General features: G+C 39.4%; 1 protein-coding gene across 1 annotated transcript in view; it reads right to left on the bottom strand.

Annotated features, from left to right (window-relative positions):
• Positions 1-9,448: 9,448 nt before the first annotated feature.
• FBXW7 (F-box and WD repeat domain containing 7) overlaps positions 9,449-26,626 on the bottom strand; it is a 176,999-nt gene continuing 159,821 nt past the window's right edge. The window contains exons 6-12 of the mRNA XM_084204501.1: positions 25,140-25,263; positions 23,145-23,281; positions 21,385-21,498; positions 18,128-18,309; positions 16,846-17,071; positions 12,537-12,747; positions 9,449-11,495 (exon numbers count right to left, since the gene is read on the bottom strand). Of these exons, the coding sequence (XP_084060627.1) occupies positions 11,227-11,495; positions 12,537-12,747; positions 16,846-17,071; positions 18,128-18,309; positions 21,385-21,498; positions 23,145-23,281; positions 25,140-25,263 (1,263 nt within the window). The 3' untranslated portion in view covers positions 9,449-11,226. The remainder of the gene's footprint in view (positions 11,496-12,536; positions 12,748-16,845; positions 17,072-18,127; positions 18,310-21,384; positions 21,499-23,144; positions 23,282-25,139; positions 25,264-26,626) is intronic.

Here is a 26,626-nt window from a genome sequence, read left to right as displayed (position 1 = left end):
CTCCTAGGAGCAAGGCTCAGACTGACCACTGCCCTGTAAAACAACCACTTTCCTTGGCTCCTTCCCCCAGGCTGAGGTTTGGTGCTTGTTCAATGCCTTTAGACTGCCTCTAAACCTAAGAAAACAAGAATTCACTGATTTAGCTGCACCTGGTGTATTGAAAGCTCCAGTGGAGTATTACAAAAGCTGCTTTGACATTCCTGCTATGTTTTTGACAGAATAGTTACTGTATTTTTAAGAAGCATCTTAGCGTGCACGTGGCTGTATAATTTACAAATTGCATATATCCAGCCCAGAATGCTGCATTTTCTATTCAGACACTGTGATGCATTTTTGTACTAGTTTGTTGGAGTATGAATTTTCAGTCTGAAAAAATGATGTCGTTATCCCAATTTCTGTTGCCAGAGGTTGGTCATACAGGACTGTCCTCAGCAGAAGACAACGCTGCAGTTCATACCAACAGTTCAGTTTTTGTGCAGTAATAATTAAAATAAAAGGTTTGTATTTATTTACTGGCCAATTATCCAATTTTTTAAGATTGGTCTTCACTGAAAGATAAAATGAAGAGAAATGCAAAAGGAAAATTAGGTCATTAATGTACTCTTTGCTTCTAGCTTTCACTTCATTTGATTGTAAATTGTTTGCAGTAAAATTGGAAATTAGTAGTTTAGATAAAGCACTATGAATTCCTTCAACATCAGATTTAAATGAGGAAGAATTGGGCCTCTAACCTTCATGGAGTATAACTGTAGCTGGATGCATTCCTAGGGGCTTATTATCCGTTCCTCCATATTATTTGCTTGAACTCTCAATTGCTCACTGTTCAGTGCACATGGGGATGCTGGAAAATGCCTAAGAAGATGTGAGATGGAAGCCTAGGCAGTGGGATGCTCTTCCTAGCAAACACAGATGTCAGAGAATGCTCCACATCCCACAGGAGGCTTCCAAATAGTAATGGCTCTCAGAAAACCATGTTGCTTTCTAAGAGTAGTGCAAAATTTACATCCTTAGCTGGCAGAGAGACAAGGGTTAGACTGAAAATAGGTTTTCCACGTTTTGTAAGAAGAGCAGGTTGAAATAGCCATCCCTCCTGGAAAGGAAAACATACTGCAGTTAGTTGTCTCCAGCCTCTCAGCAAGTACAGGAGAAGTGTCCTAAAATGTAGGCAAGGTAAATTTTGGTTTAGCATGAGATATTACTACTGTCACTTCATTTGTTTTACGACAAGAGTAATTTCTTCCTGTTTATCACACAGATACTCATTGCCTGTGAAGCAGTGTCTTTTGTTTCACCTTTACTGCTTCTACCAAAAGCCAAAGTGTCAGGAAGAAGAATCTTTATGGGCAAAAGCCTGAATTTTTAGAGAATAGCTAAGGAGAGAGAGAGATCCTTTTACAGAGGGTCTGTTGGGCGTGTGGTGGCTGTGGCCAGCCTGGGGGGGAAGTTTGGTGGCTGGGGGGACATCTGTGTGTGCTCCTGCTGGCCAGGTGTTAGGGAACAGGATGCTTCTGTGATGCAGAAAATTTAAGCTCTGGTTTGTGTGCATAAATACTTGGACTCAGGTACTAATTAGAGATAATTTGTCTGGAGAGCCAAAGATTAAAGGAACTCTTGTCTTCCCGTCACAACAATTTTGTCTGCATTGTGCTGTCTGATAAATCAGATTGCATAATGGTGGTGTCGTGTGGGTTTTTGGATTTTCCAAGAGCAAATCAGAATATGCTGATATTAGACCCAAGGTTTTTTTTCTTCTCTGGTACACTCATTATATCTGTGGGAGAGCTTCTGCACCCTTTCCTGTCGGGTTTAGCTGCCTTTGTCTGCTATGTGGCGGCTCCTGTTAGCTGTGCAAGGTACTCGTCTGGTTGTCAGTGGGAAAGACTTTGCACCTCAGGCATTCGAGATACAATGCTGGTCATGTGTCCTGCTTTTTGAACTTTGAACTTCTGTCTAATTCTAACTTATTTTTTCTGATCCAGTGATCCTTCAGCCCAGGAAGGATGAGCAGAAACACTCATCTGTTGTCAGCCTGGTTCAAGCCATGGGGGAAGTACAGTGGTTGCTGTTCTGCTGTGTTTGTAAAACAACACACAGGAGCAGTAATAATAATAATTTAAAAAAACCAACAACCTGTGTAGCAAATAGTATTTATCTTTCTCACTGAGTAAATGCAGCCATACAATCTGCGAGTTTGAGCTGTGCATTGAGTGGGAATACATTTACAGGAAGAGGACGTTACCTGCAATTGTTAACAGTATCATTAAGACAAAATGAAACAAGGGGATAAAAGATTCAGGGATTTGGGGTTGAGTTTTGTTGGTCTGGCTTGTTGTTGTTGTGTGGGTTTTGTTTGGTTGGTTTTGCTGCTTTTTGTTCTGCAAAGATGAGGATGTCTTATTCGTGACTTTGTTCTCTGGACACTGTGTCCTTCTTAATAGTTGCTTATCCTTTTGAGTTATGTTGGTTTAAGACAATGCAGATGCCAAGTCTCAGATGAGTGCTGTATGTCTGTTTTCCAGTGGGATGTATTGTATCATAGAACAGTAAAATCTCAGCAGCACCAGGACAGTGTACCTGGTCCACAGTCACATCCTCTGCTGGCTCCAGAGCTTTTATTGCTTATGCTGTCAGTGCATATTAAGAATTAGTGAGCAATGTGCACTAGATTGTTTTAGACATGGTTTCTATATTATTCCTAACATCCCCTGACAGACCGTGCTATCCCAGCTGTGCTGTGTTGATAGTCCTGGAAGGAATATCAGCCATTACTGTGGAGTTTGGAATAAAGGTTCATTTGCAGCCTCAAATTCTTGTTTACTATACAGAGTTTTATAAAAGAGCTTTTTAAAATGGGCATCTGTCAGGATGATCAATTTCTGTCCAAAGGTGAATCTTCTAAAAGTTTGTTAACAAAAGTAACTTCCAAACACTGCACAGATTTAGAAAATCATGCTTCATAATGAGAAGCATTTTCAAAATTACCTTTACATACTAGATTTCCTTAGGAGCAAGAAAACATAGTTTTTAAATAAAATGTTATATTTTGTTAGAAAGCAGAAGAAGGAATGCTTGATGAGTATTGAATTAGACAATGCTTGTTGCTCAGCCATTTGTGAAATTGGTGGTAGACCAGTCTGTGCTTAAGAGGGCATGATCCTATTGCTGTTGGACCATTTGAGTTATTTGTGGACTGTGGATAGAAAAACATTAGATGCAGGGGAAAAAAAAGAATTTTTCTGAGTACTCTATATTTGCTTCTCATCTGGCTTATGTATCTCCTGTATAACTTGTATGTACAGAGGGTGTGAAAAAGACTCCAGCTCGCCAACTCAGATCTTGGAATAAGGGAAGAGAGGAAAGCTGGCTCTGACAGTTCAAAGCAGAGATATTCACAAATGGAGAGAGATGAGGAAGATAAAAAATCTGGAAAAGAGGGACATGAATGGTAAAACATGAAAAGAAAAACATAGGGAACAGGACAAAGGAGGAAAGGAAACATAAGGAAATTGAAGTGTGAGTGTCAAAGAAAAGAGAAAATAAGAAGCATAAATAGAGGAAAACAGAAAAATTATGTTGTTGTCAAGTCTTCTTTAAATATGTAAAGCTCTGAGTATTCCAAGATGAGAATGTGTATATATAGAAATGAATATGTAGTTTGAGCCTTTTTAAATTTAGGCTGAAGTCTTGAATTTTTCAAATCAAATTGGAGACTTATCTGCTTAGTGGAGCCACATCCCATTTACAAGATGAACACATTAGTGGTATCTCACACAAAGCCTTCCTCCTCCTTATTGCTCCTCTGCCCCAGGTTGTCCCTATTGTGCCATATGGCCAACAATGATAAACAGAGAGGCTTCAAGAGCTGATTCTGCTCAGAAATGACTGCCCATAAGCAGGTAAATCCATACATACCAGTTTCTGGGCTTGAAATCTAAAACCACGTGTGAGACTGAAGGATGGACGCAAGGAACATCGTGTTATTGTGTTGTTTTGCATGAAATTGGAGCATTTGAATTGTTGCAGTAGTCAGCAGAATGGTAAAGACCATGCACCATCCAGTGCATTCCTAAAGTGTGTGCTAAGTGGGCAGTAGAACCCCAACAGAAAAATGTTTCTATAAAACTTGGTTATTTGGGAAAATGTGGATGTTAGTTACTTGAAACGTTCCCTTCTGTCTACTGAGAACTGACAGGAGGAACACCAAAGCAGACAAAAAGCAGCAAACTGTCTGAAGGAGCATTTTTTGAGCCCTATCTAGTCCACAGCTTATGAGTTCTTCCTTTTTCCAAACTGTAATGTGAACATTTAAAACCAGCTCTGAAACATATCAGGAAACTTGAAAGAAAATGGCAACTTGAAAAGAGAGGGGAATGTAGTACTCAGATTTTCTGCATATCAGGGTAAAGGAAACAAGTTTTATAATCTTTGTATATCTGTAAAGCTGTGGTACTGCTAGAAATTCATTTCAAACTGAGGAACTCAAAATAAAACTCCAGTTTAGGAAGAGTGGTACTGCTCAGTTTACCACACTGATCTTTACAGCATAGTCTGAATCCTGTCCCTTAGAAATCATCAATCCTCTTGAAGGTGTGAGCATCTTCTCACACTGTCAGGTTTGAATATTTCATCTAGAAAATGAACTCGAGTTTAAATGCGACTCCTTTGGCAATGGAAACTGCCTTTGAAGTTTTTGGATCTTCTACATTCCACGTTTCCTGTTTTAAATTAAAAGAACAAAGCACTCAAATAATGCACTGCAAGCAGCCTGCGAAACCTGTGTCTCAGACATGAGGAACCAGACACGAGGAGGAGGTCTGGGGGCATTTCATTCATCTTCCCATCAAACAATCTGCCCCAGGTAAGAGCAGTTCAGGTGAGCCAGAGCTAACAGGGCTGGTTGTATCCTCAATTACAGGGCAGCCCAACTAACGGCTTCATTAAAAATCTTACTCCTGTGCTTTGGTGATGACAATGATGAAATACCCTGCAGTAGCCATCGTAGGATGTAAAATTATGATCTCTTGGAAAGCCTCCCCACCCCATCCTACCCCCCAAAAGCCCCAAATTGTTGTCATCTGCCCTTCTTAGGGCAGAATTCCATAGGTCACTTCTGATCCAGCCTACATACACCTTCCATGTCTAAGGACAGTTTTTTCACTGTCCTTAGACCATGACCTCTCCCAGCTCCCAGGAGACAGCACTTATGATCCTGCTATGGTCCTGCTTTAACCGTGAAGTTTCTTGGGATGTGCTTATTTTTTCAAGCTTGACTGGAAAACTAAGGAGTTCAGATCAACTTGAAATTTACCTAATTGAACCAGGTTTAGGACACTTTTTCCAGTCTAGACTCAGGCTGGGGATCATTTTAGTGACACTTATGATGCTTTCAGTCTGGGATGAATGATGTCTTTTCATCTCCATACACTACACCTTGGAGCATTCAGTGTTAGACTCGAGGCTGTGCTGTCCCTGTGCATTAAGTGGCAAAATGTACAAGGTAGATTCCAGCAGCACAGAGGACAAAAAGCTCAGCTTATCTTTCACCAAAGGTATTGCTACTACAAAAGTTTGGACAAGATCAGCTTGTCAGTAGGGATCAGGGACTTGAGGCTGTATCTAAGCAAGGCAGAGGTGAGGACAAAGGAGAACTGAAGGATGCCTTTGGCCAAGTCTCAGTCTGTAATTTAGAACCACTGCTGAATTGGCAACCGCTCTGATTAATGATTTCTGCCATCTCTAGTTCTTGGGGAGATTCTATCCTAGCTCAGTTATGGTTTTATAGCACTCTCCTGTCCCAGGAGAGCTAGAGCAATGCATAGAGTGGGCATAAAGCCATTGGTTCTTAGGCAGCTGCAGTCTCACAGAGTGCTGCAGTATTTCCCCTCAGCAGCTCGTGCTCCTGGTAGCACAATGCAGCATTTCCTTGGCCTGAAGCACCGCTGCAGCTCCTGGGCCAGAGGGCAACTTGAACAGGGAGCAAGAGCCTGGACTGGCTACTGACTTTTTGGTGACAACTGGTTTGTCAGACTCTCTCAGAAAAAATCAGGAACAGCTTTTATGTAAAAACATCTGTTGTAGTTATAAACCTGCACTAATGCTTGAAGAGAGGTGTTTGAAAAATTGTATATGCCATTTTTAGATGAAGTTTGAAAATCCTGGAGTATATCAAATAGATCATATACTTTGTGTATAATCATAAACATCATGTATCATCAGAAAATGCTAAACGTCATTCCACAGCATGTGTGTCTTTGCACAGTGACAGGGATGAAGGATAAAATAGCAGGAGATGGAAAGAAAGTATTATTCCCACTTTCATTAAAGATTCAGTGGTTGGTATGGCTTGAATATTACCCTTTAAGTAATAAACTGCTTGTCAGAGTGGCCAAAGGTCATTACTGGCAAGTTTTTCTTTATTATTATTACTATGATAGTTATTGGCTCTTCTGCACAATTGCACAACTTCACTGTTTCTTTTTATGAGTGATCAGGTATTGATTCACTGGTAGAAGATTTTGAGCAGACTGATTGCAAGAGATTTGCATTTCTTTTTACTGGATTAAGCTGATCAGAAGAACCTTTCCATTGGAATGCTGAAAGAGTTTAAGGCATCTGAGGTTTTTGAGCAAAAAGTGATATCAGGTGGATCCTGTTGGGATGGGAGCTGGTTCTGATGATGAGTGAGGAGCTGGGGGTGCTGTGGGAGAGGATCTGCTGGTGGTTATGTCCACACCAGCAATTAGTGCAGTGCAGTAGGAGCAGAATTGTAATGCCAATTACAAAATGCTGGTCCTGAAGACCTGATGTCCACATGAATGTATTCTTGAGGTGTTGGTCTAGTTCTGGTTTGGTCCCACATGCTCCTCTGGTGGCTTGAGTGCCTGGAGTGTGCTTCTGGAGAGCTGCTCCAGATTTAGTTACAGCCTGAAGGAATCCTGTTAGTGGTCTCCAAGGCAGCACTGTGCTCTATTGGGAAAGCTGCTGATCTGAACTAAAAATTGGTGTAGACACAGCTGTTAAATGTCTGGTCCTATCTCCTGAATAAGTAAATTGAGACCACAGGAACAGGCTCTTGGAGGAAGTGGCAATACTAGTTCTGACTTACTGTTGGATCAAGGCCCATTAAAAATTATAACATAAAAAACACCTTAATGTTGTTGTTGTGGTTTCACATGCAGGAGAAAATAAGGGAGCTCTTTCTAGGACTAAAACTAAAAGAAAAAGGGGAATCAGCATGAAAAGAAGAGAGCAGAAATGCCAGAAACACCACTGCAGTTATCTCCCTAGGATAGCTGCAGTATTTTGACATAGCCTATGATGACTAAGCCACTGGACTCAAAAAGTGCCTGCGTATTGAGAACATAAAGATGTTATAGTCTTATACAAGTATTCTTAAATGTTTTTATTTTAAAAAAGCCCCAAACACTCCACCCACCTTAAAATCAGAATCTAATTACATGGAAGGAAGATGTCTCCTCAGCAATCTACTTGGAGCATGTGCTGCCAAAGAAGAAGAGTTCATATTGTGAGCTATATTATGGTAAGTACATCAACAAAAGGGGGGTGTAAAGAGAAACTGCTCAAACAGTTTCTTACATGTAATGTGTTTACTACAGGCCCATCTTTGAAATTCTGTCACTTAAATTACAAAATTTCTGCTTGTTGAGCTGTGTTGTTCGGATAGCTCATAAGCAACTCCTACAAACCTAAACAGATTTCACAAAATTAGAAGTCCTTAAAGCCCTAACAAAATTAACTTTGTAAAGTTGTTTTATTGAATGGGAAAAGCTTTTCAAAAAATATTTTTCGGTACTGTGTTGTTTTTTGTATTTAATGTGACAGTCTTGACATATCTTGGCTTTACAGCCAATAGTTTATTTGAACCTAAATCTGTGATGAAGGAATCTGAAAATATGGTTTGCTTAACAAGTTCAAGTTTTGCTGTATTAATTTGAACATTTAGATACTGCTGGACTTACACTGTCAACAGGAAAACTTCTTAATTCCGGTTAAGCACATTTTCCTCCTGGCCATATTGGCCGCCTAAAATGTACTTGAACCAACTTGTACACCTGGATTTGTTAGTTTCCCTCTTCTGTCAGCTCATTCTTCTGCCCAGATTTGTATTCCTGCCCTCCAGCACGTTACTCAGAAACCTCCCATCCTCCTGCTCCATCAGGCCAGCGCATTCCCTCTCTGAAAACATGTTGTTGCAATTTCTACAAATCGTGGAAGAAAATTACATAATCTTAAAAGCTATTGCTCTGCTCATTGCATTAAATATTCATGTTTCTACCCTTCTATTTCCATCCCCTCTCACAAGTACTTCAGCCCACACTGGGGCACCTTCTGCCATCGAGGGGCTCAGCGTCCTGGCCTGCACTCTCAGCAGAACCATGCAATGTCCTGGCAGTCTTTCACTGCCATTATAGGAAAGGATTAACTCTTTAATTGTTTTTACATAAATAATAGGCAATCACAGCTTTTATATTGTCAGTGCTTGCTGCAAGCTTTTTTTCCCTAAGCACCAACCCAAGGAACAGATTTTTACAATTTGGAGCTGCTCAGTCAGTTTGGATGGCTTTTTAATCTCTAGAGGCCAGATGGAAGCATGATCCTTCACCATTGCATATTTTGCATAATGTAGAGATTGGAATTAAATTTTGTTTGCACATAGTCATAGATGTGTAAGTATATAAATATTTTTCCTTTCCATCCATGCATTTTCTCTTCTACTGTTCTGTTTTGATTTTTTTTTTTTTAATGACAGCTTTCTACAGGGAAAAACTGTCACAAACAAGCAAACGCTATGCCCTGAAAGAAAAGCTTATGCAGAAGAAAACAATGATTTTGGTCAAGGAGATTTGAGACAGAACCTGACACTCAAGTGCTAAGTTTCTGAGAGAGATGATGACTTACCTTGGTTTCAGAGCCCTGATAAAACTGCTGGTGGACTGATGTGGAATGATGTTATTTTAATATTTGTTCTGAAGCTTTATTTCAGGCTACAATCCTAACTTTGATTTTGGTTGTATTTATGGATTTATTCTTTGCTGTCAATTGCAATCAACTGATTGAAATCCATAAATAATAAACATCAGGTTTCAATTTAAGATGCAGTAACGAGATGCTATCAGAAGAAGTTTTACGTACTTTGGCAGCTTTTTATAGCTGCCTCCCCCCCAGAGCAAGGTCCTGACACGTTCCTCGTGAGAAGGAGCAAATGTCTTTCCCCCATGTTTGTCCAGACCCACGTGACCAATCCTACATGGCAACTGAAGGAGAGGACACTCACACACCTGTTTGTGGAAGGGTTATATAAAAAGTCCCAAGACATATTTTAGCATCTACCAGTAAGATGAGGAACTTGACCTGCTTTACCCCTCACAGGATACATAATAATAAATTAACAACTAGAAAATAAAAAAATTAAAAAAAAAAGACATGCTAACATGAAAAAACACATTTTATTGCACTTAAGTTATAAGAAAATAAAATTTCTAAGTGAATCAAACCATAGACACAATCCCTTTAAAGGTTGTTTTCCTCCATCATGTCAGGTTGTTACATAACTAAAATTAACCAACTGGAATCTGATTGTTTTAAATCAGACTATAAATAAAACAAAAACAAAAAAAAAAGGAGGAAAAAAGATCGCCTAGAATACAGTGTTAAACCACTTTCACAGTTCAGCTTGAGTTGTGGCTCTTGGAGAATGAGGCAAACCATTTGACTCTTTCTTTTCTCATTTTGTTTGCATGTGACATCTTTACAAAAACTTAAGTTTTTGCTCTGTCAGTTCCTCCCAGCAATAACTGTAACAGTTGTTTTTTTCTCAAATACTGTAAAACACTAAGACTGACCAGCAACTTTATTTTAATTTTTGTATTTTATAATATTTTTAAAAAATTTTGTCAGTTTTTTTTTTTTTAATGTATGTTCATTCCATTCACCACAGCCCTCACAAAGAAAAATTTCCCCACAGAACAGGCTGCAATAGCTTTGTTCCAAGGAATGTGTTTTAATTTTTGCCCAGAAAAAAGAAAATAAGCTTTGCACACACACTCAATTCTTTATTTGCAGGCAAACTTCACTCTTAATTGTCTGAAACTCTTCCACTCTCAGCCTCTTAGAGGCACAGTTGGCTCAAGTTTCAGTGGCAAAAAGTCTTTTTCTGTAACCAAACTAGAGCAAATTTGGAATTCAGTCTGGGACTAAAACGTCACAGCAGAAAAAAAAATAAAAAAAAATAATTTGCTTTTCTTTCTTTCATTTAGCAGCATAAATAAGTTTGGCCACTGGGAATACAGTACAGGGGTGGGACAACAATCCCGTAATTGAAGACCTACTTCTAGCACCAGCATTGCGAATTAAATCCATCAGAGGACTCTCAAAATCCAGGACAACTTGCCACCTCAGAGCAACTTATGCATTGAAGAGTGTAGATGGAAGCAACAGTAAATAGATTAAACAGAGGCTAATACTGTGATTGACATTGGCAATGGTTGGCAAAAAAAAAAAAAAAAGAGGAATAAAGAAAAAAAAGAAAAAGCTCTGATAAAACTGTACAAAACAATTCACAGTAATATTTTAGCTTTTCCACACCAGGAATGGACTCTTTGTTTTTGTTTGTTTTTCTCATTGCAGATGCTCTTTAGTTTTTGAAAGTCAACCAGTGACTGCTCGTGGAGGTTGGAAGGGACCTTGGAGGGAGTCCAGTCCAACCCCCTGCTCGGAGCGGGGCTAAGGACAGCGCGTTGCTCGGAGGGGCTGCTGGGACCCAGGGTGACCCGGGGTGCACGAGCAGGCTCGCCTGTGCAGCTTATGTCAAGATCTTTGTGGTAAAATAACCTGTCAACAAGAACTGTAACTTTTTTTTTTTCCACTCCCAATTGCTCAAGGAGCATTTGGAGGAAAGTAAAGAAATTAATTGCACCTGGTTTCATTTCTAAAGTTGGATCTTTGCAAAGCTGCCCCGGTCAAAAGTGTAGCCTTTTTATGTGACGAGACAGCAAAAGCCTCTCTTGTCAGTTATAGTTTGTCATCTTTGTCTTCTCCTTCGTAGTCTGTAGGTCTTTAGGATCTGTTGCCCCAAGGCAACATCCTGCACCACCAAGGACAAGGGATTTTTTTCCTTTTTCTTTTTTTTCTTTTTTCTTTTTTTTTCAGGGGGGAGGGAAAGGAGAACATCGTCTACACATTTGGACAAATTCATCTTTCTGCCCTTCACTTCATATCGACGTCAAAGTCCAACACCAGCAGCTTTGTTTCCTCAGTCCCGTTGCGGCTCCCAACTGCACACACCAGCTTTGTGTTAGAAGCTCTGATTCGCCACACGACGCCTCCGCTTCCCCCGCTCTCCAATGTGACTAGATTTCGGATAAATTCACCCGTTTTCAAGTCCCAAAGTTTTACAGTCCCATCATCTGAGCTGGTAATTACAAAGTTCTTGTTGAACTGTAAACAGGTCACAGCACTCTGATGCTTGTTGGGACCTGTAAGAGTAAACAAAAACATTTCTATTTGTAATTAATTAGAAAGCAATGTCAGGCAGTGCTGCATCTAGAATAAACACCTCGCTATTTGCATACAGCTCTTTCCATCTATTAGAACTATTAAAGAACTATCTGTTATAACGCCTGGGTTTGTACATTAAAAGGTGCAGAAGCCTTTCCATGCTTTCAAAAAGTGAAAGCAGGTATAAAAAATGCCCCAGTATTTTCTTCTTTTTTTCAGTGATCTTGTTGTGCTGTATATTGGCAGCTGGGCAAACTGGACATCCATGAAAACGAACTTAATCACCCTCAGTGAGGCCACTGCTGTAAGAGTTTGTCTTCAAGATCCTTTGAGGTGTTATTATGAGATGACTCCACCAGTAAATACTGACAGTTATATGGTGACATATAAATATATATGTTAAAGCAGCAGAGTTTTCTTTACAGGGAAATTGAATTTTCTGCTCCAGCCAGCACTGCTGCATATGATATATGAAAATGATATAAGACCTTTTTTGTGGGAAGAAACATAAGCATGTGTTTGTGTGCATGATGCCTGAGTGGTAACTGTCAACACGGAGAAAAAAAATCTCTCTTTTTACTGAAATAAAGAAAACATCTTCCACTTGCATCTCTTGATTTATTGCAACAGACAGTGTACTTTGCCTCCTGATCCAATTAAACTGTAGGCTTTGAAACATTCAAGTGACCCCTAAATAAATACATAGACTGTCTATTTTGAGATGTAATTTCCTACGTATTTCTGTGGCTTATTAGGCTAATATACCCATAGCAAATTGCTATCAGTCCAGACCATCTGCCTTTCATAACAGGCAAGTGATTTGAATAGATTAGATTAAATACATTTTGTTCTTCTAGTTCAGAAAAAGATCATACAGCTGTCATCAGAAAAAATATTTAAGCTTTAAGTGGTCAGTGCTTGTTTCTTTGTACGTAATTATTTTAAAGTTTTTTTATGTAAAATCTGCAGTAGAGATCACTGCAGGCTGCTTGATTGACACGAAGGTAGTTTAAACTTACCTTGCAATGTCTGTAAACATTGTCCTGTTTTAATGTCCCAGATTTTGACTGTAGAATCAGCATTCCCAGACACAAGTATATTGTCCTTGAGTTCCATTCCACTTGTGAGTGACTGGTGGCCTGTCAGAGTGTGAATGCAGTTGCCTGTCTCCACATCCCAAACTCGGATGGAAGTGTCAAGAGATCCACTCACCACATGGATACCATCAAACTACAAAAAAGGTAAATCTATTACAAACAATTATATTAGGACCTTACAAAGAAGGCTATTAAGCATTTAATTCACTAAATGCAAGGTTAGATAGTATATATATTCAGAAACTGCAGTACAAAGTAAGAACTCAGTAGAGATGGCCAAGTTTGATATCACAGCAGGTGCTTCATGGTCAGTACAATTTTCTGTTCAAAACATGTGGGCTCTTGAGGGACATGGTTTGAAAAGAGACTCTGAGCCACTGGTCTTTGGAATGCAATACATCTCCTTGAACACAGCAGATCCTGACTACCCTGCAGTGTGCAACAGTAAGAGAAAGTACTTTTCCTAAAGGAGATGTTAAAAAGCCAACCCTGCTTTTTACAAGTCCAAGGCAGTTTAAGCAGGAGAACAACAACAATATTATTCCAAAATCATCTACACAAAAGTCACAACATAAGAAAATTGAAAACTCACAACGTAAATGTAATTGAAAAATGTGGAATTTAGCTTTTTGTAACTCTAATTGTGTACAGTAAGGAAGTGTAACTTTCTAGTCATTGTAGGCAAAGCATACAGCCTAAGAGATGAGATTCTTTTGACCAAGAGGACTGACCATGTAGAGAACAGAAAGATGGAAAATAGCTTGAGCTATAATGACAATAAGAGTCCAGAATTCTCAAAAAAAAAAAGGAAGAAGCCATAGAATAAAACCAATGGCCTTCAAGAAGGCATACTTAAAAAAGCCTAGACTTCCTTCCCATGAGGATTTTATGTATCTATTCTCTGAGGGGAAGAAGAGTTCAGGACAGTTGGCAGTTTCTTAAAGACAGAAACTATCCTGTGTAAAAGAAAGATAGGAAGTATTGTAAATTACTGAGACCCACTTGGCTGAACCACAAGGAATTGTACAAAAAGTAGAAACTAGATCAATAGATGTGTATAAAACAGCACACTGGGACAAAACCAGAAAGGCAGGGCACAATACAAGATAAAAGTAGCAAGAGCCATTTCACTGTTGTGTAAAAAAGTCCCAACCAAAAACACAACAAAACAAAACAAAACCACACCAAGAGGAAGGCCAAAAACCCCTCATTTATCCTCAGTGGGAAGGAAACACTAATTGAGGCCAGCTATTTAACTTCTTTTTGTCTCAGTCCTCAGCCATGTGAGCGTAGGCTCACAGCCCTAATGCCAATGACAAATGAGTACAAGCTTTTGCTAGAATGGGGGAACAAAATCACATAAGGCAAGTTGTTTTAAGACAGTCTCAGAGACATCTGCTGCTATCTTTGAGAACCCATGGAAGATAGACAAGTTTCAGAAGGCAAATACAATTCCTTCCTTTTTTGAAGATGATGGGATAGGGGAATTATGGATCAATCAGGATAACTTCAATTTCCACAAGGAAATTTTTAGCCCTTTGTAATGTGGTAAGTAGCAGCAAACACAGATTTGTGGGAAAACTGTCTTAACCTATATGATTTTTTTCCATGACGAAGTAAAAAGCCATGTGAAACAGCAAATGTCTTGGTTCTATTTTCACAAAGAGGGAGACAAATTTGAGGCAGGGATACTATTACTTTGTTCAGAGTACTATCAGAGATACCAGAAAGAGTTTCAGAGAGGTCTGGCATTTACTATTTTCATTAGGATTTGAGCGACATTTGAAACAGTAGAACTGACCAAAGGCAAAGAGTGTAGAAGTCAAGTGAAAAGTGTGAAGATCTGAACTTGGCAGGGAATGAATGAAGGTACAGCTGCAGCCTGGGAGAAGGGAGGCTGGACAGGAACCTTGGTTATATTTAAGGCAATCTGACACTACTTGTCCATGTGGACTGACTGGTACCTGATAAGGCAAGGAACAAACCCAGTTAAGGGAACTCAACTGTCTGGCACTGCTACTTCTTATAAGACTCAGAGAAAATGAGTATCTTAGATCTCTGCAGTCAGACATGGCTGGGCATGGCACCTAGATTCAAAAGAATGAAGAGTGACTGGCACACAGACTGCTTATCTGCTGAATGCACTGCATTCCTGGTGAAAATACACTAAAAAAGACCCTCTGGTATCTGAATGGAAGGCATAAAAAATATCCTTTCACTTCTAGCAAGCACTGATAAGACTTTGACTGGACCCTCTTTTGGGTCCCCTGCTTTCAAAAGAGCATGGGAAACAATCTGACTTCAGATAAAAAGACAAGGACTGCCAGATAACCCAACAGACTTGGGAACACTAGAAAATATTTTTCTATCCTAAAAAGAATTAAACCTGATTGATGTAACAAATTTTGAATTCTTTTGCCCCTTTCCTGCAAACTAATTGTATTCCCTGTTCATAAGGTATTCAGAAAGAGATGTTTAAGGCTGGACATCCAGAGGAATTGATGGTGCTGCAGTGAAACTAACAATGGTTTTGGATCAGTGAGTTATCCATGAACCCTGAGAATCTGTGGGTTACTGCAAAGGCATGTAAGAAAGAGTAAGAAAACTCAGCATGGTTAGTGGTCTTCAACTGCTGCATAAGGATCTTAGGAAAATATTAGGTCTATACATGGAGAAATATGGAGATATAATAGAACCTGCCATGGAGGACTGGTTTATTCCATCTGATTATTCTATTTATGGGAGCTCTGCTGTTTGGGGCTACTTCACGCTGAAGGACAGGAGCCATTAGGCAATTTTAAAGAATCTTTCTGTTCCAAACCTGTAAGCACCTGTAGCCTCCAGCTTGCCCTCCCTGACCCCCTTCTCCCTTGTTTCAGAACATATTGATGTGCAACACAACCCAGTCATTTGATCCATTATTACTACAGTACCAGAGCGAGACAAATATTCGTAAGCCAAAACAAGAGCCAGTGGTGAAGATAAGGCAGAAAAACATCTGTTCCCAAACTGCCCCACACAAAATAAATCTGCAGAATATTTTTGAGAGGTAGAGGGGTAGGTAGGTAGGTAGGTAGGTAGGTAGGTAGGTAGGTAGATAGTACTGCATTTTTAACTTGCTTTCTGCTTGTCTAGAGAGCACTCCTCAGCATATGAATGTAAGAGAAGGGCTGGAGTTTTTGATAGATTTTGCTACATATTTTAGGGAAAGGAAACCAATTAGGAACTTTGTTCATATTTAATATATTATGGGGAGATATGAAATACTTTATGAAAAATGTCTCTAGCACTGAGCTTCACTTTCTGAGTCACAAACCAGAGCAGTTGCATGCGGAATGCCATTTCCCAATTTTGAACTGTCTTTGTTGATTTCTTTTTCAAGTCCTGCCAGGCTGTGGTGTGAACAGGCACAAGCATGAAATTAATTTCTTTTGCCTTTCAATGCCTGGAAGTGATGATTTGACTCTATGAATGAACAAGATGATGTTTTGGGTTAGTAAAGGTAAGAAGACCCAAGACATGAGGTCTGTGTGTATCATTGCCAGCTTTGTGGGTAACTGGTGGGCAATAGAGAGATGCCACAAAGCAGCACCATAATAACCTGCACCTCCATTAACATGTTGCTGTTGAAACAGTCTCACACTTGTATATCTGGCCTGTACTTAGAGAAGAGGAAGTAGAAAGCTAGAGACTTACATAGGATCATTAAAATTTTAAGTTCAGCCTCACTCTGAATTATAGTTGAGAATTGGAAGATGGGACTAGAAAATGAGGATAAACAGAACTCCATAAATCAGAACAGTAATCCAATAGGGTTTTTGGCACACTGTCAAATTGCTATATCCTCTGATTTATTTAAAACAGTAAGTTTGGAATTTCTTGAGGAAAGCAAAAACATAACTCCAAAACACATGCAAGATTTGGGAAAAAAAAAAATCTCAACCAAACAACCCATCAATCCACAACAACGTAACTTGCTGGTATAGAGACTTGGGCTTTATTGTACTGGGTCCTTTAGAAAAATGCTACTCTAAAAAAAATTTCAGTTTCTAAGTTAAGACAACATATAACTAGTGTAACAAAATGCAAGAGGTGTTTATTACAAGTGCCTCTGTACGCTTGTGGTCTGTATAATTCCATACTAGGTACCCACAACTTAATACACAAGATGAAATAAACTGACTTTAAACATTACTTAAGGAAACTAAAGCAGCAGATAAAAAGCACATACCTGTAACGAGTAGACTCTGTTAGTATGCCCTTGCAGTGTGTGCAGACAGGTCTCTGTCTCTGGATCCCACACTTTGACCATAAAATCATATGCACCACTTACAACCCTTCTGCCATCATACTGAACGCACCGAACTGCGGCGACGTGGCCCATCAGGACATGCAAGCACTGGCCCGTCTCTATGTCCCACACTCGCAGCGTCGCGTCTCGAGAGCCACTGACCACCCTGCAGCAACGAGAGCCCCTCCTGTACTCAGCATCGGACATGCAAGTATATAGAGTAACCAAACCTGGCTACAAATGGGTTCTGAGTTTCAGTTTGGGACATTAGATGGAGTTGGGGCACCAGCCACCAAAGTTTTGGCTTGGTGTGACATTTTAATGGGGTCTCAAATGACTGGAGTGCTCTTCTTCCTTCCTCTACTCACCTCCTCAGGGTCTGTCTATTACATATAATTAGCAATCAGCATTTAAAAAGGCTCTTCATTCCTGAACAGCAAAACAATGCCATGAGAAATTCCGTGGACTGTTGTATCTACCTATGAAAGCTTATGAACATGGTGAGCTCCAGCCAGTGCTACAGGCATCCTGTTTTAATAACTGAGTTGACTAATTATAACAAATAAACAAAGATCTTCAGAAATTTCACTTTAAGTAAAGTAACAGCTATTCTGCTTGATTTTTTTTTTCAGTTTATACTTCTATAAGGCTTTTTAGGCAATAACAGAAATTAGATGGAATGAATATTAATGGAACTTATATAGAAAAACCTCATCGCTCTTCAAAAAAGAAGAAATGTAACCAAGAATCTGTCAACAACTCCATACCACAGCCAAATAACAGAGCTCTGCTAATGTTTGTTGAATCAAGACATGATTATTGCAAACATTATGTTATAATCAGTTAAAATTTAAATAAAATACTGCAGTGACAATACTTAGAAGGTTATTTGGTAAAATGAGTAAAAGTTTGTAGCATTGACAAAAGAAGAAATTATTCTGTGTGGGAGACTGGATCATGGTGTAACAAAGAATTAGCTTTGAAATAACGCAGACTGTGACTTTTTGAAGTACATGACTCAATTTCCAGTTCTTAATTTAGTATTCTTATGCTTCTGCTCCTATTAATCATCTCCTCCCTTTTGTTGATTTATGTTTTGCCTGGTTTGTGTTTCACTCGGTGCTGGATGAGGTCCCCAGGTGTCAGGAGCACCTTCTGTGAGCAGGAGTGTACAATTGCTGTGCCAGGCTGTGGCTGCAGCTCTGCACCAAGGCTCACTCACCTTTTCTCGTGGAGATGCATGCAGCGCACGGTGGAGGTGTGTCCGTACAAGGTGTGGATGCACTCCCCGGTCTCAGCGTTCCAGACTTTCAGCGTTCTGTCTGTAGAGCCACTGATGATGATATTGTCCCTCATCTGTGATGACCACACTCCGCCTGTGTGCCCAACCAGTGTTCTCAAACACTGAAAAGAAACATTTTTCCTTAGTTACCCTTCTGACACAGGGGAACAGATACTTTAAGAAAAAGCAATCTTGGAGGTAAGAGTCGGCTCTCATAGCAAGAGCCAGAAGACCCCTGGAGACTTCTCTCTGATCTAACAAAAAAATTCCCCTTTTTAAAAAATACTCATCAAATTTCTCTCTCAACTGTTGGTACTTCAACTATAAGGAATTTTTCTTGTAATCTTTCCCTTGACAAACTAAGCTGTCTTTCCACATTTCTCAATACAAGGACATGTTTTGCAGCCCTGAGTCATATTCCTGGCATTTTTCTGAGTCACTGCAGGATTTCCAATAGCTTTTTGAAGTGTGTTAGAAGTGGAGAGAGCACACACTTGGTAGTTTAACCACCAATCTATAAACCATATATTTTTGTTGTATTTTTCTGTTTGTTTATCCAAAAAAACCTGCTCTCTGTAAACCACAGCTATAGCATCCCTCCTGCAAAACCATGTTTCAGACCTTTTTCAGACTTTACTGTCGCCTAGGAGAGAATCCCACACTACATAAGCACAGGCTCCCTTCTCTGATCCCAAATGTATGACATGATTTCTCACCATGTACAGACAGTATTTGCTCACACCTTCTTCTATAAAACCCCTGTCAGCCCGGAACAATGGCTTGTCTCTGTCCCCCAGCCTGTTTTCCCTACCAGTAATCACTATATATGCTTTCCCACCAGGCAGCAATAAATGCTAATTAGTACAGACAAGGAAAGATCCTTGCAAGACTCCTCTAGAAAGATACTCCACAAAGATTCTGCATTTACTTTAGCAACATGATCTCTATAATTACCCATTTTCTAACCCATTTAAATATGTGCCATGTTGATTTTTGCATTATTCTATTTTCTTCAGTTCTGTCATGGGGATAGAGTCTTTCAGTGCACACAGCCATCTACTTCTGCACTATTATTTTTATCAGTCAAACCTGTAACTGCATGAGAAAAGAGGTCAAGGCAGTTCGAGGATCTCTTCTTCTGTAATCTAATGCTAAGTGGCATTAATTGCCATGGCCTTCCTTTAACTGTTAGTTGACTCCTCTTGACACAGTCCAATATTTTTTTTCTGAGATAGGGTATCCTAAATACCCAGTCTTTTAGTTTACTCCATTTAAACATTGACGCATTTTGGCTTTCTCACTGTCCTGTCATGAATCTTCTCCTTGTGTTCATACCTTTTGAAAATGCACTAATATTAAGCCAAAGGTTGCTTTAGGGGGAAAAAAAAATCAAACACAGATTATCTGGATCAACTCAAATAAGAAAAACCATAACTTCAGTAGTAAGCACGAGTTTCTGCTGAAATGTTCTATTATCACTGCATGATGTATTTCCATCACATGAATTTTCTTCCAAAGTATTTTTTCTGCATCAATGACAGTATAGTAATTCCTGTTGTTAATATCCTGTTCTTTCTAGCATCCTTGAAAATCATTTGCTTTTTTGTTGTACTGTTCTTTAACAAATTTTTAACCAGTTTTCTGCAATTACTGGCTCCTGGCTTAATTCACTGCTATCAAATCCATCTTTTTCAGTTCATAGCTGATGTTCATTTCTGCAGTTCTCTTTTTTCCTTATTTCATCCAATGTGCTCATATTTTAAGAAATCATCCTGTTAAAGCAGCAAGAACATGGAATCCTTATTTTGGGCTTTACATCTGTCAAGGGAATTATTTAGCCATGTTCATTTGCACAAACCAACCTTTAGGGTTTCTTTATTTTATTAATTCTTCAGCGTCAGTAAGCATGAGGGCTGATACAGCATGCTTCCATCTTTCAGACACAATTTCTGGCTCTCTCAAAGGTTTGGGGTAAATGGCCACACTAGGTTTTGTAATTACTTTCAAAAAATTACTGAGCAGTAATTTTTAAGTCATGCCACTGTGCTCAATTTGATATATTTAAGGGAACATTTTGCTTTTGGGAGTGTGGTATGTACAAAGAAAAGTATTTTTCATTTGTGTTTCGGTTGCCCTTTTCAATTAAAATAGAGTTAAATTTCATTATGGGATCCTTCATTAGACAGTTTGTTGTAGGGATGCCAACAGCAGCAGGGTGAGGCTGCCTATGGCTCTTCATTTTATTCTTACCCACAGTAGGATTAACAATCCCTCCAAGGATCTTCTGGGCATGCAATGACAAATGCTGAATACATTCAGCTTCCACATTATGAAGTGGATACCTTTTACATCTTAAACACGTTATCCTCAGCAGCTGTCCTGTTGTTATCCATACCATTAAATCCAAGCTAAGTGCACACAATACCAGTCTAAAAGGAAAAAGTACTGTTTCCCCAAGGCCTTTTCAACACTCTTGGTTGGTCAGTCACCTCAAAAAAAAAACCTGTGGGATGGGTAGCTGTGATGTTCTAACATGACTGAAATGCTCAGTGCTGTCTTTTTGATTGCACATATTGTTTTGCTCCTCTAAGCCAGAATTAAATTATTGAAGCTTATTAAATTCCTGCCTGAGCTGGATCTAATTTAATAGGAAATATTTAAACCTAAAGCAAGTTAATTTTTCTTTTTTTTTTTTTTTGTGGCTCAGCAATATAGTAGCTTGGAAAGAAAAACAAACTCTGTATTTGAAATCTGAGCCAGTAAAATGAACACTCCATTGCAAAAACTTGAAAACAATAGAAAGAATGCTAGAAGATAAGTGAGAAAAAGAGATCCAGAGGGGTAAATGCAGCCTAAGTTAAGCTTTAAGGAAGATAAAGTAATGTTTCTGTCCAAATTCTTTAAAATCCATGTCACAAACGACTCCACAAGAATAGCAGAATTGCCAAGAGAACAAGGGTATATGCCAGTGGTAACATGAGCAGCATTGCAATTTCACATCAAGGTGACTTTTTTGAACTGGAGGAGTTTCTGTGTGGGAAAAGGCAACCCACGTTTATCCGGTACATCTTCCGATTCCTGCCCCAGAGCACCCAAGGCCCCCCTGCAGCGCGGTCTGGTGGCGCAGCACGCTTTTGCTGTGCCACTGCCCTGCCTGGGGCTCATTCCCAAGGAATCCAGCAGAGCAGCCACCTCACCTTGCCTGTCACTGCTGACCACACTTTGAGCGTGTTGTCGTCGGAGCCGCTCACGATGCGGTTCCCGCAGAACTGCAGGCACGTGATCACGTGGTCATCGTGGCCCTTGAGCACCTGGCAACCAAGAACACAAAAGCAACAGTCACAATTTAATGCAGCAGATTAGAGAAGCAGGAGAAACAAAGTGCTCTTCTGATTCATAAATTACAAAATGCTAGAGTTGCTTCAGTAATAATAAGGCCCCTTAATCCCGTGTGTCAAGTCTAATTTACCGCCAGCTGGGACCAAAGAAGGTGTTTCCCTCCTTCCATGGAGTGATGCTGCATTGCTTTGCAGGCACACTACAGCTACTGCAAGCCTCCTGAAAGTACCAGGAAAAAGCACTAACAAAAGGGGGCTGAATTAGTAACTGGACACTGCTCTATTCCTCTGCAGTTATTCCATCTCTTTATTTTTCAGTTGATTTTCAATTTACTTTTGTTTCAATCTTGAATGAAAAGGATGGGCTGATTATTTGCTGTGTATTTGTATTTCAATGTTCAAGGCTGACTACATCTATTTTTTCCCCTTATCAGCCAAGCATTGTATTTTGTTAAATGCCAGTCAGCAGCAAAGTCAAAAACGAGAAAACCATCAACTCAATTAAATGGAAACAAAAGCAACAATTCCATGTGCTGGGAATGTGGACTGGAATGTTGCCTTATAGAGGTGGGATTTTCAATGCTTGATTTTGGAAAAACTGTAGTTCTGTATATCTTATTGCAATACAGCAAAAAAAAAAAATCCTTATTAGAATACAAAGGATGAAGAATTTTTTATTTAAGATATGCAAACATTTTTTAAGATGTTTGTTGAAATGAAATGGCATTTGGATAATGCCAGAGGCTGTAATTTTAATAATAATTCCAAGATAACTTGATGTGGCAGATCAACGCAAGAAATACAGAACCGTTGCCAGAGATGTACATAAGTCACGGCCAAACAAACAGCAGGATATAGCCATAGGTTTTCCAAGGGAATTCTTTTGTTCTTATCTTATTTTGTTATTTTTAATTAAGAAAACAGGTAAATTGCCTTAAAACCTTAAAAAGCCATGAATATGGGTTTTCTTCACATTTCTGGCTGCTTGTTCATTATCAGGTTTGATTAGAGAGTTGCTATTTTATTTACAAAAGGTTTGAAATATTGCTTCATGTCTTCATTTGGAAAGGATGTAATGATAAATATCAATGTCATGAAAATAATTTTAACATTTAGAAAACCCCACAAAAATCTTAACAGAATGAAGTTATTGTCTTGTGCTGCCCAATTTAGAAGAATATATTTAAAAATAAAGCATGAATTGACCACAGAACAGTTGTGGAGTATTTTTGGGTCGCAACATGACCCAGCTCTAACAATATATACACCTATACATGTACAATATATGTGTCTGTATGTTTAAATATAAGTATTTCAAATCAATTCTCCATGATTACCTGTCTCAAAAAGACTGGCATATTTATAAGAATTCACAAAATTGTACAGAAATTCTTAGAAGAGCGGTGAAAGGGTTCTGCAGTAAGAAGCACAACACATTGCCAAAATGGTGGTCAGAATATAATTTAAAGCCAGGGTAAGCTAAAAGACAAATTATTTTTTTCTGTAGCAATTCACTGCTTTTTGTGCATGGATGGTCTTGTTTGTCCAAAGGAAAGAACCCGAGCCACGAGCTGCTCCTGCTTTGTTCACGGCCCCATGCACAGAGCTCAGAACCTCACCTTGGGCGATTTCAGCTCTCCTCTCCGCCAGTTGGTATCAATCCTATGCTGTCTGATGTAGGCGCTTTTCCACGGACTGTGTATAAAGCCTGGTTTTATTACTTTCCTCCTCTTGATATGCAATGGTTCATCAATCCCTAAAATGGAATTTAAAAAAAGCGGGGGGGGGAAGGGAAAAGATGAGGCCTCCCCACAGAAAACACTTTCCCTCCCAAACCTCTACCATGACCCCTGACATTGAAATATGGCAGAAATGTAACAATCTCCTGCATGCCAACATTTGTGTGTCACTGACACCACCCTGCTCCTCAGAGATTTATACTCCCTCTGTCCTTGTCAGTTCAGCATAATCATTACCATAATCACAACTAAAAATGCTCTAGTTCATCATTCCTTGCTGGCAACCTCCTAGCTCGGGTTTGGATCCCCCTTTCTGAAGCAATGCAGCAGAATATTGCCTTTTACAAATGGGTACTGTCCAAAAACCTCCTTAACCATTTATATGCTTATTCTGGAACAGTTCAAGAAGCCAACCTTTCTGTCTGAGGTTCTCCACTCTGGTCACCCATCTTCATTACCTTTAAGTTCACTGTGACTCCTGGTATTAGTGAGCTTTTAATTACTTTCTTGATCTGAAAGGCTGAGTGCTTTTGGCATTGTCCTCTCTTGGCTGGAATTTAAGTATAGCTATGCCCTTTCTGACTTGACAAAGCAGCAGAGCTTTGTTTTACCCTTGCTACTACAGATACAGCTTTTTTTACAACTCTCTCACCCTGCTCTCTTTTCTAAGCAGCTCTTCCCTCCACTGCATTTCATTACTGGCAGGAGTCTTGTGTCTTGCCAGTGTGTGGATTTTACTCTTCTGCCTTTAGCCCTCTCTCTGCCTGCAATCTTGAATTAAGGGCTCCTTCGTGTTACTGAGCAGCTCACTGAGGTTGCAGGTTGCAATACTGGCCTGCTTGCCTGTGCTCTCCCGCCTGGATGTATTTATTCTTACTTGTAAGCTCACAAATGTAAGCTTATTCCCCTCTCAACCTTCTCCTTTTCTATCACTCTGTCCTCTTAATACATTTTCACTGAAATTTTTAAGAGGAGAATCTTTAGAGAAGATTTAGGAGGTCAGACACCTCCTTTCCACCACAAAAGAAAACAAATTAAGTGCCCTCACAAATAGCCCACTACAACTGACATTTTTTTGGTTTTTGAAGCCTTTGCATCAACCCTTCAGAAGTCCTTGTCTCCATGATCCAAGGCAGCCTGGACAGGGTTCTATGTCCAAGATGAGACTGCTCTGGGATCACATGTATGTGGTCTTCTACCTCCCCTTTCCCATTGGCTCAAAGAGACTCCTTGCTCCTATAATTATCCTTAAAAATAAGAGCTTGCATTCTCCGTGTGCACATATACACGGCTACTTTCATGGGAGCCTTTTTTTGCCCATTCATATCAGTGCTGGAGCACCATATCTTCTTGAATTGGCATGAGCAGGATAATATCCATGTGGCTAATGGACTGTGTGTCCCTCTCCAAGCAAACCTTTTAGCACCATCTCCCACTGCCATGTGCCATCTCTGCCTTAATTACCCCACAAGTGACATGAAATTACAGCAGCCCTTCTACCAACCCTGAAACAGTTTTTCCTCCACGCTACAACTGCCAGGCTATACTCCTATCATTTTTACACCTCAGCTGTTATTTCTTTTGGTTGCATTTTGAATAAACACAATCCTCAAAAAGCAATCCCAACTGTATTCTAAAAACATGCAACCAGCATACTTTATAAACAAGATAATCAAGCCTAAACTCCAGCACTCCATGGATTTTTTTCTATTTCCTGCTTTCAACAGAGATACATACCATGAAGCTTAAAGCATAACCAGCACTAAATCTAAAGTCACATGAATTGCTTTCGTAAAACTTTATTATGTAAATGAACTGCACTTTTTATGATGGCAACACTTTGGCCATTACATCCATCATTTTGCTTAGCCTTACCTTCCTCTTTGCATTTCTCTCTCCAGAGAAGATTATCTTCAGCCAGAATTCTCCAGTAACGACATGTCTGGGCTGCCTGCAGAAGGTCCCTGGGTTCCAGGAATGACAGCACATACAGTGCCAGCTGTAAAAATAAGAAGAAAGTGTATTTTCTGCACTGCTTTTGAAGAGAAAAGTGAAATAACTCCATTTACTATCACACATCAGGGGCTGAAATACAGAAAATTGGAACGATAAATTATTAAACAATCTCTGAAACTTAACAGACTCCAGTTTATTCCTGTGGGCATGTGGAAATATAACAATCATTGTAAGTAACTAAATCCTTACAGATCATATCACAAAATGATTCCTGTATTTGCAAGAAAATAGGTATCAGCTGAAATAATTACATTTTTTTTTTAAATGTAAGCCACATTACTTTGAATCGTTAGAAAAATTATTACCAAAGTAATTATGTCTATGTTATTTTACCTAACAATTTCAACAAAAGTTATTTTGAGAGTTGAATTAAAAAGTACAGCGCTCACCATGTGAGCAAATAGGGACGTACATTGTGATGAGTACCATCACTCAGAAAGCCCAAATACAGAACAAGTAAATGCTACATTCCCCAGAGCTCAAACCACTCTGCAGCCGGAGGAAAGGCAGTGCAGGTATTACTCATTTTCTGATGAGAATTCAAACACACTCCTGTGTGGAGTTAGAAGGAGCTTTATGGATGGGGATGCAGAAGGATCAAGACACGTAACTTTAGTACAGCTGGTTACCAAAACCACAGGGCAAATCCTAATGAGCACCAGAAAGTAAATGGAAGATGGAAGATGAGCTTTTCCACGTGACAAAACTGAAGATTATTGGGAAAAATTCAGATGTTCTCTGATGGAGCTCAGCCATATAGTGACCACAATAAAGCCCCCAAAATCTCCACATCTCCATGAAGCCTTAAGCAGCAGCATATAAATCACAGTCCAAAACACAAGGAGTGTATCATTAAGGGTGTGATGACCAAGTACAGCTTTTCTACTTGACAGCAACAATGCAACTCCCTAGTCATGGAAAATAAGTGTAAGATGCAGGAAAGTCACAGGAAATGCACAGAGTCCCTAAAAACTCTGCAGAAAGAACACTATTGAGAAACAATAATGCAGAGAACGACTAACGTGCTCACAGTGGGGACTTTGTCAGTAATTAACAGGATGCAGAATCTGTCAAGGAAATCAGATCACCCACTTTTACTTCGGCTTGCCATCTTTTTTGTTTAGGACTTTCAATTTAATTTTTAGCTGAAATTAGGATATTAGATAGACAGACAGAAAGATATAAACAGAATCTGCCCTTCAAAGCAGCAAAGACTGAAATTTACCGAGGAAGTCAAACTGCAGACTGTTGACCTCAGAAGATTTTTCACTTTATTTTGTGAGAAGCATTTAGTAATCTAGACAAGCCAGTGTGAGCAGGAAATAAAAATTCAGCACGTTGCACCT

This window comes from Fringilla coelebs (assembly GCF_963513975.1).
Source record: "Fringilla coelebs genome assembly, chromosome: 4".
NCBI classification, from domain to species: domain Eukaryota; kingdom Metazoa; phylum Chordata; class Aves; order Passeriformes; family Fringillidae; genus Fringilla; species Fringilla coelebs.
This window is presented reverse-complemented; position numbering and strand designations above follow the sequence as displayed.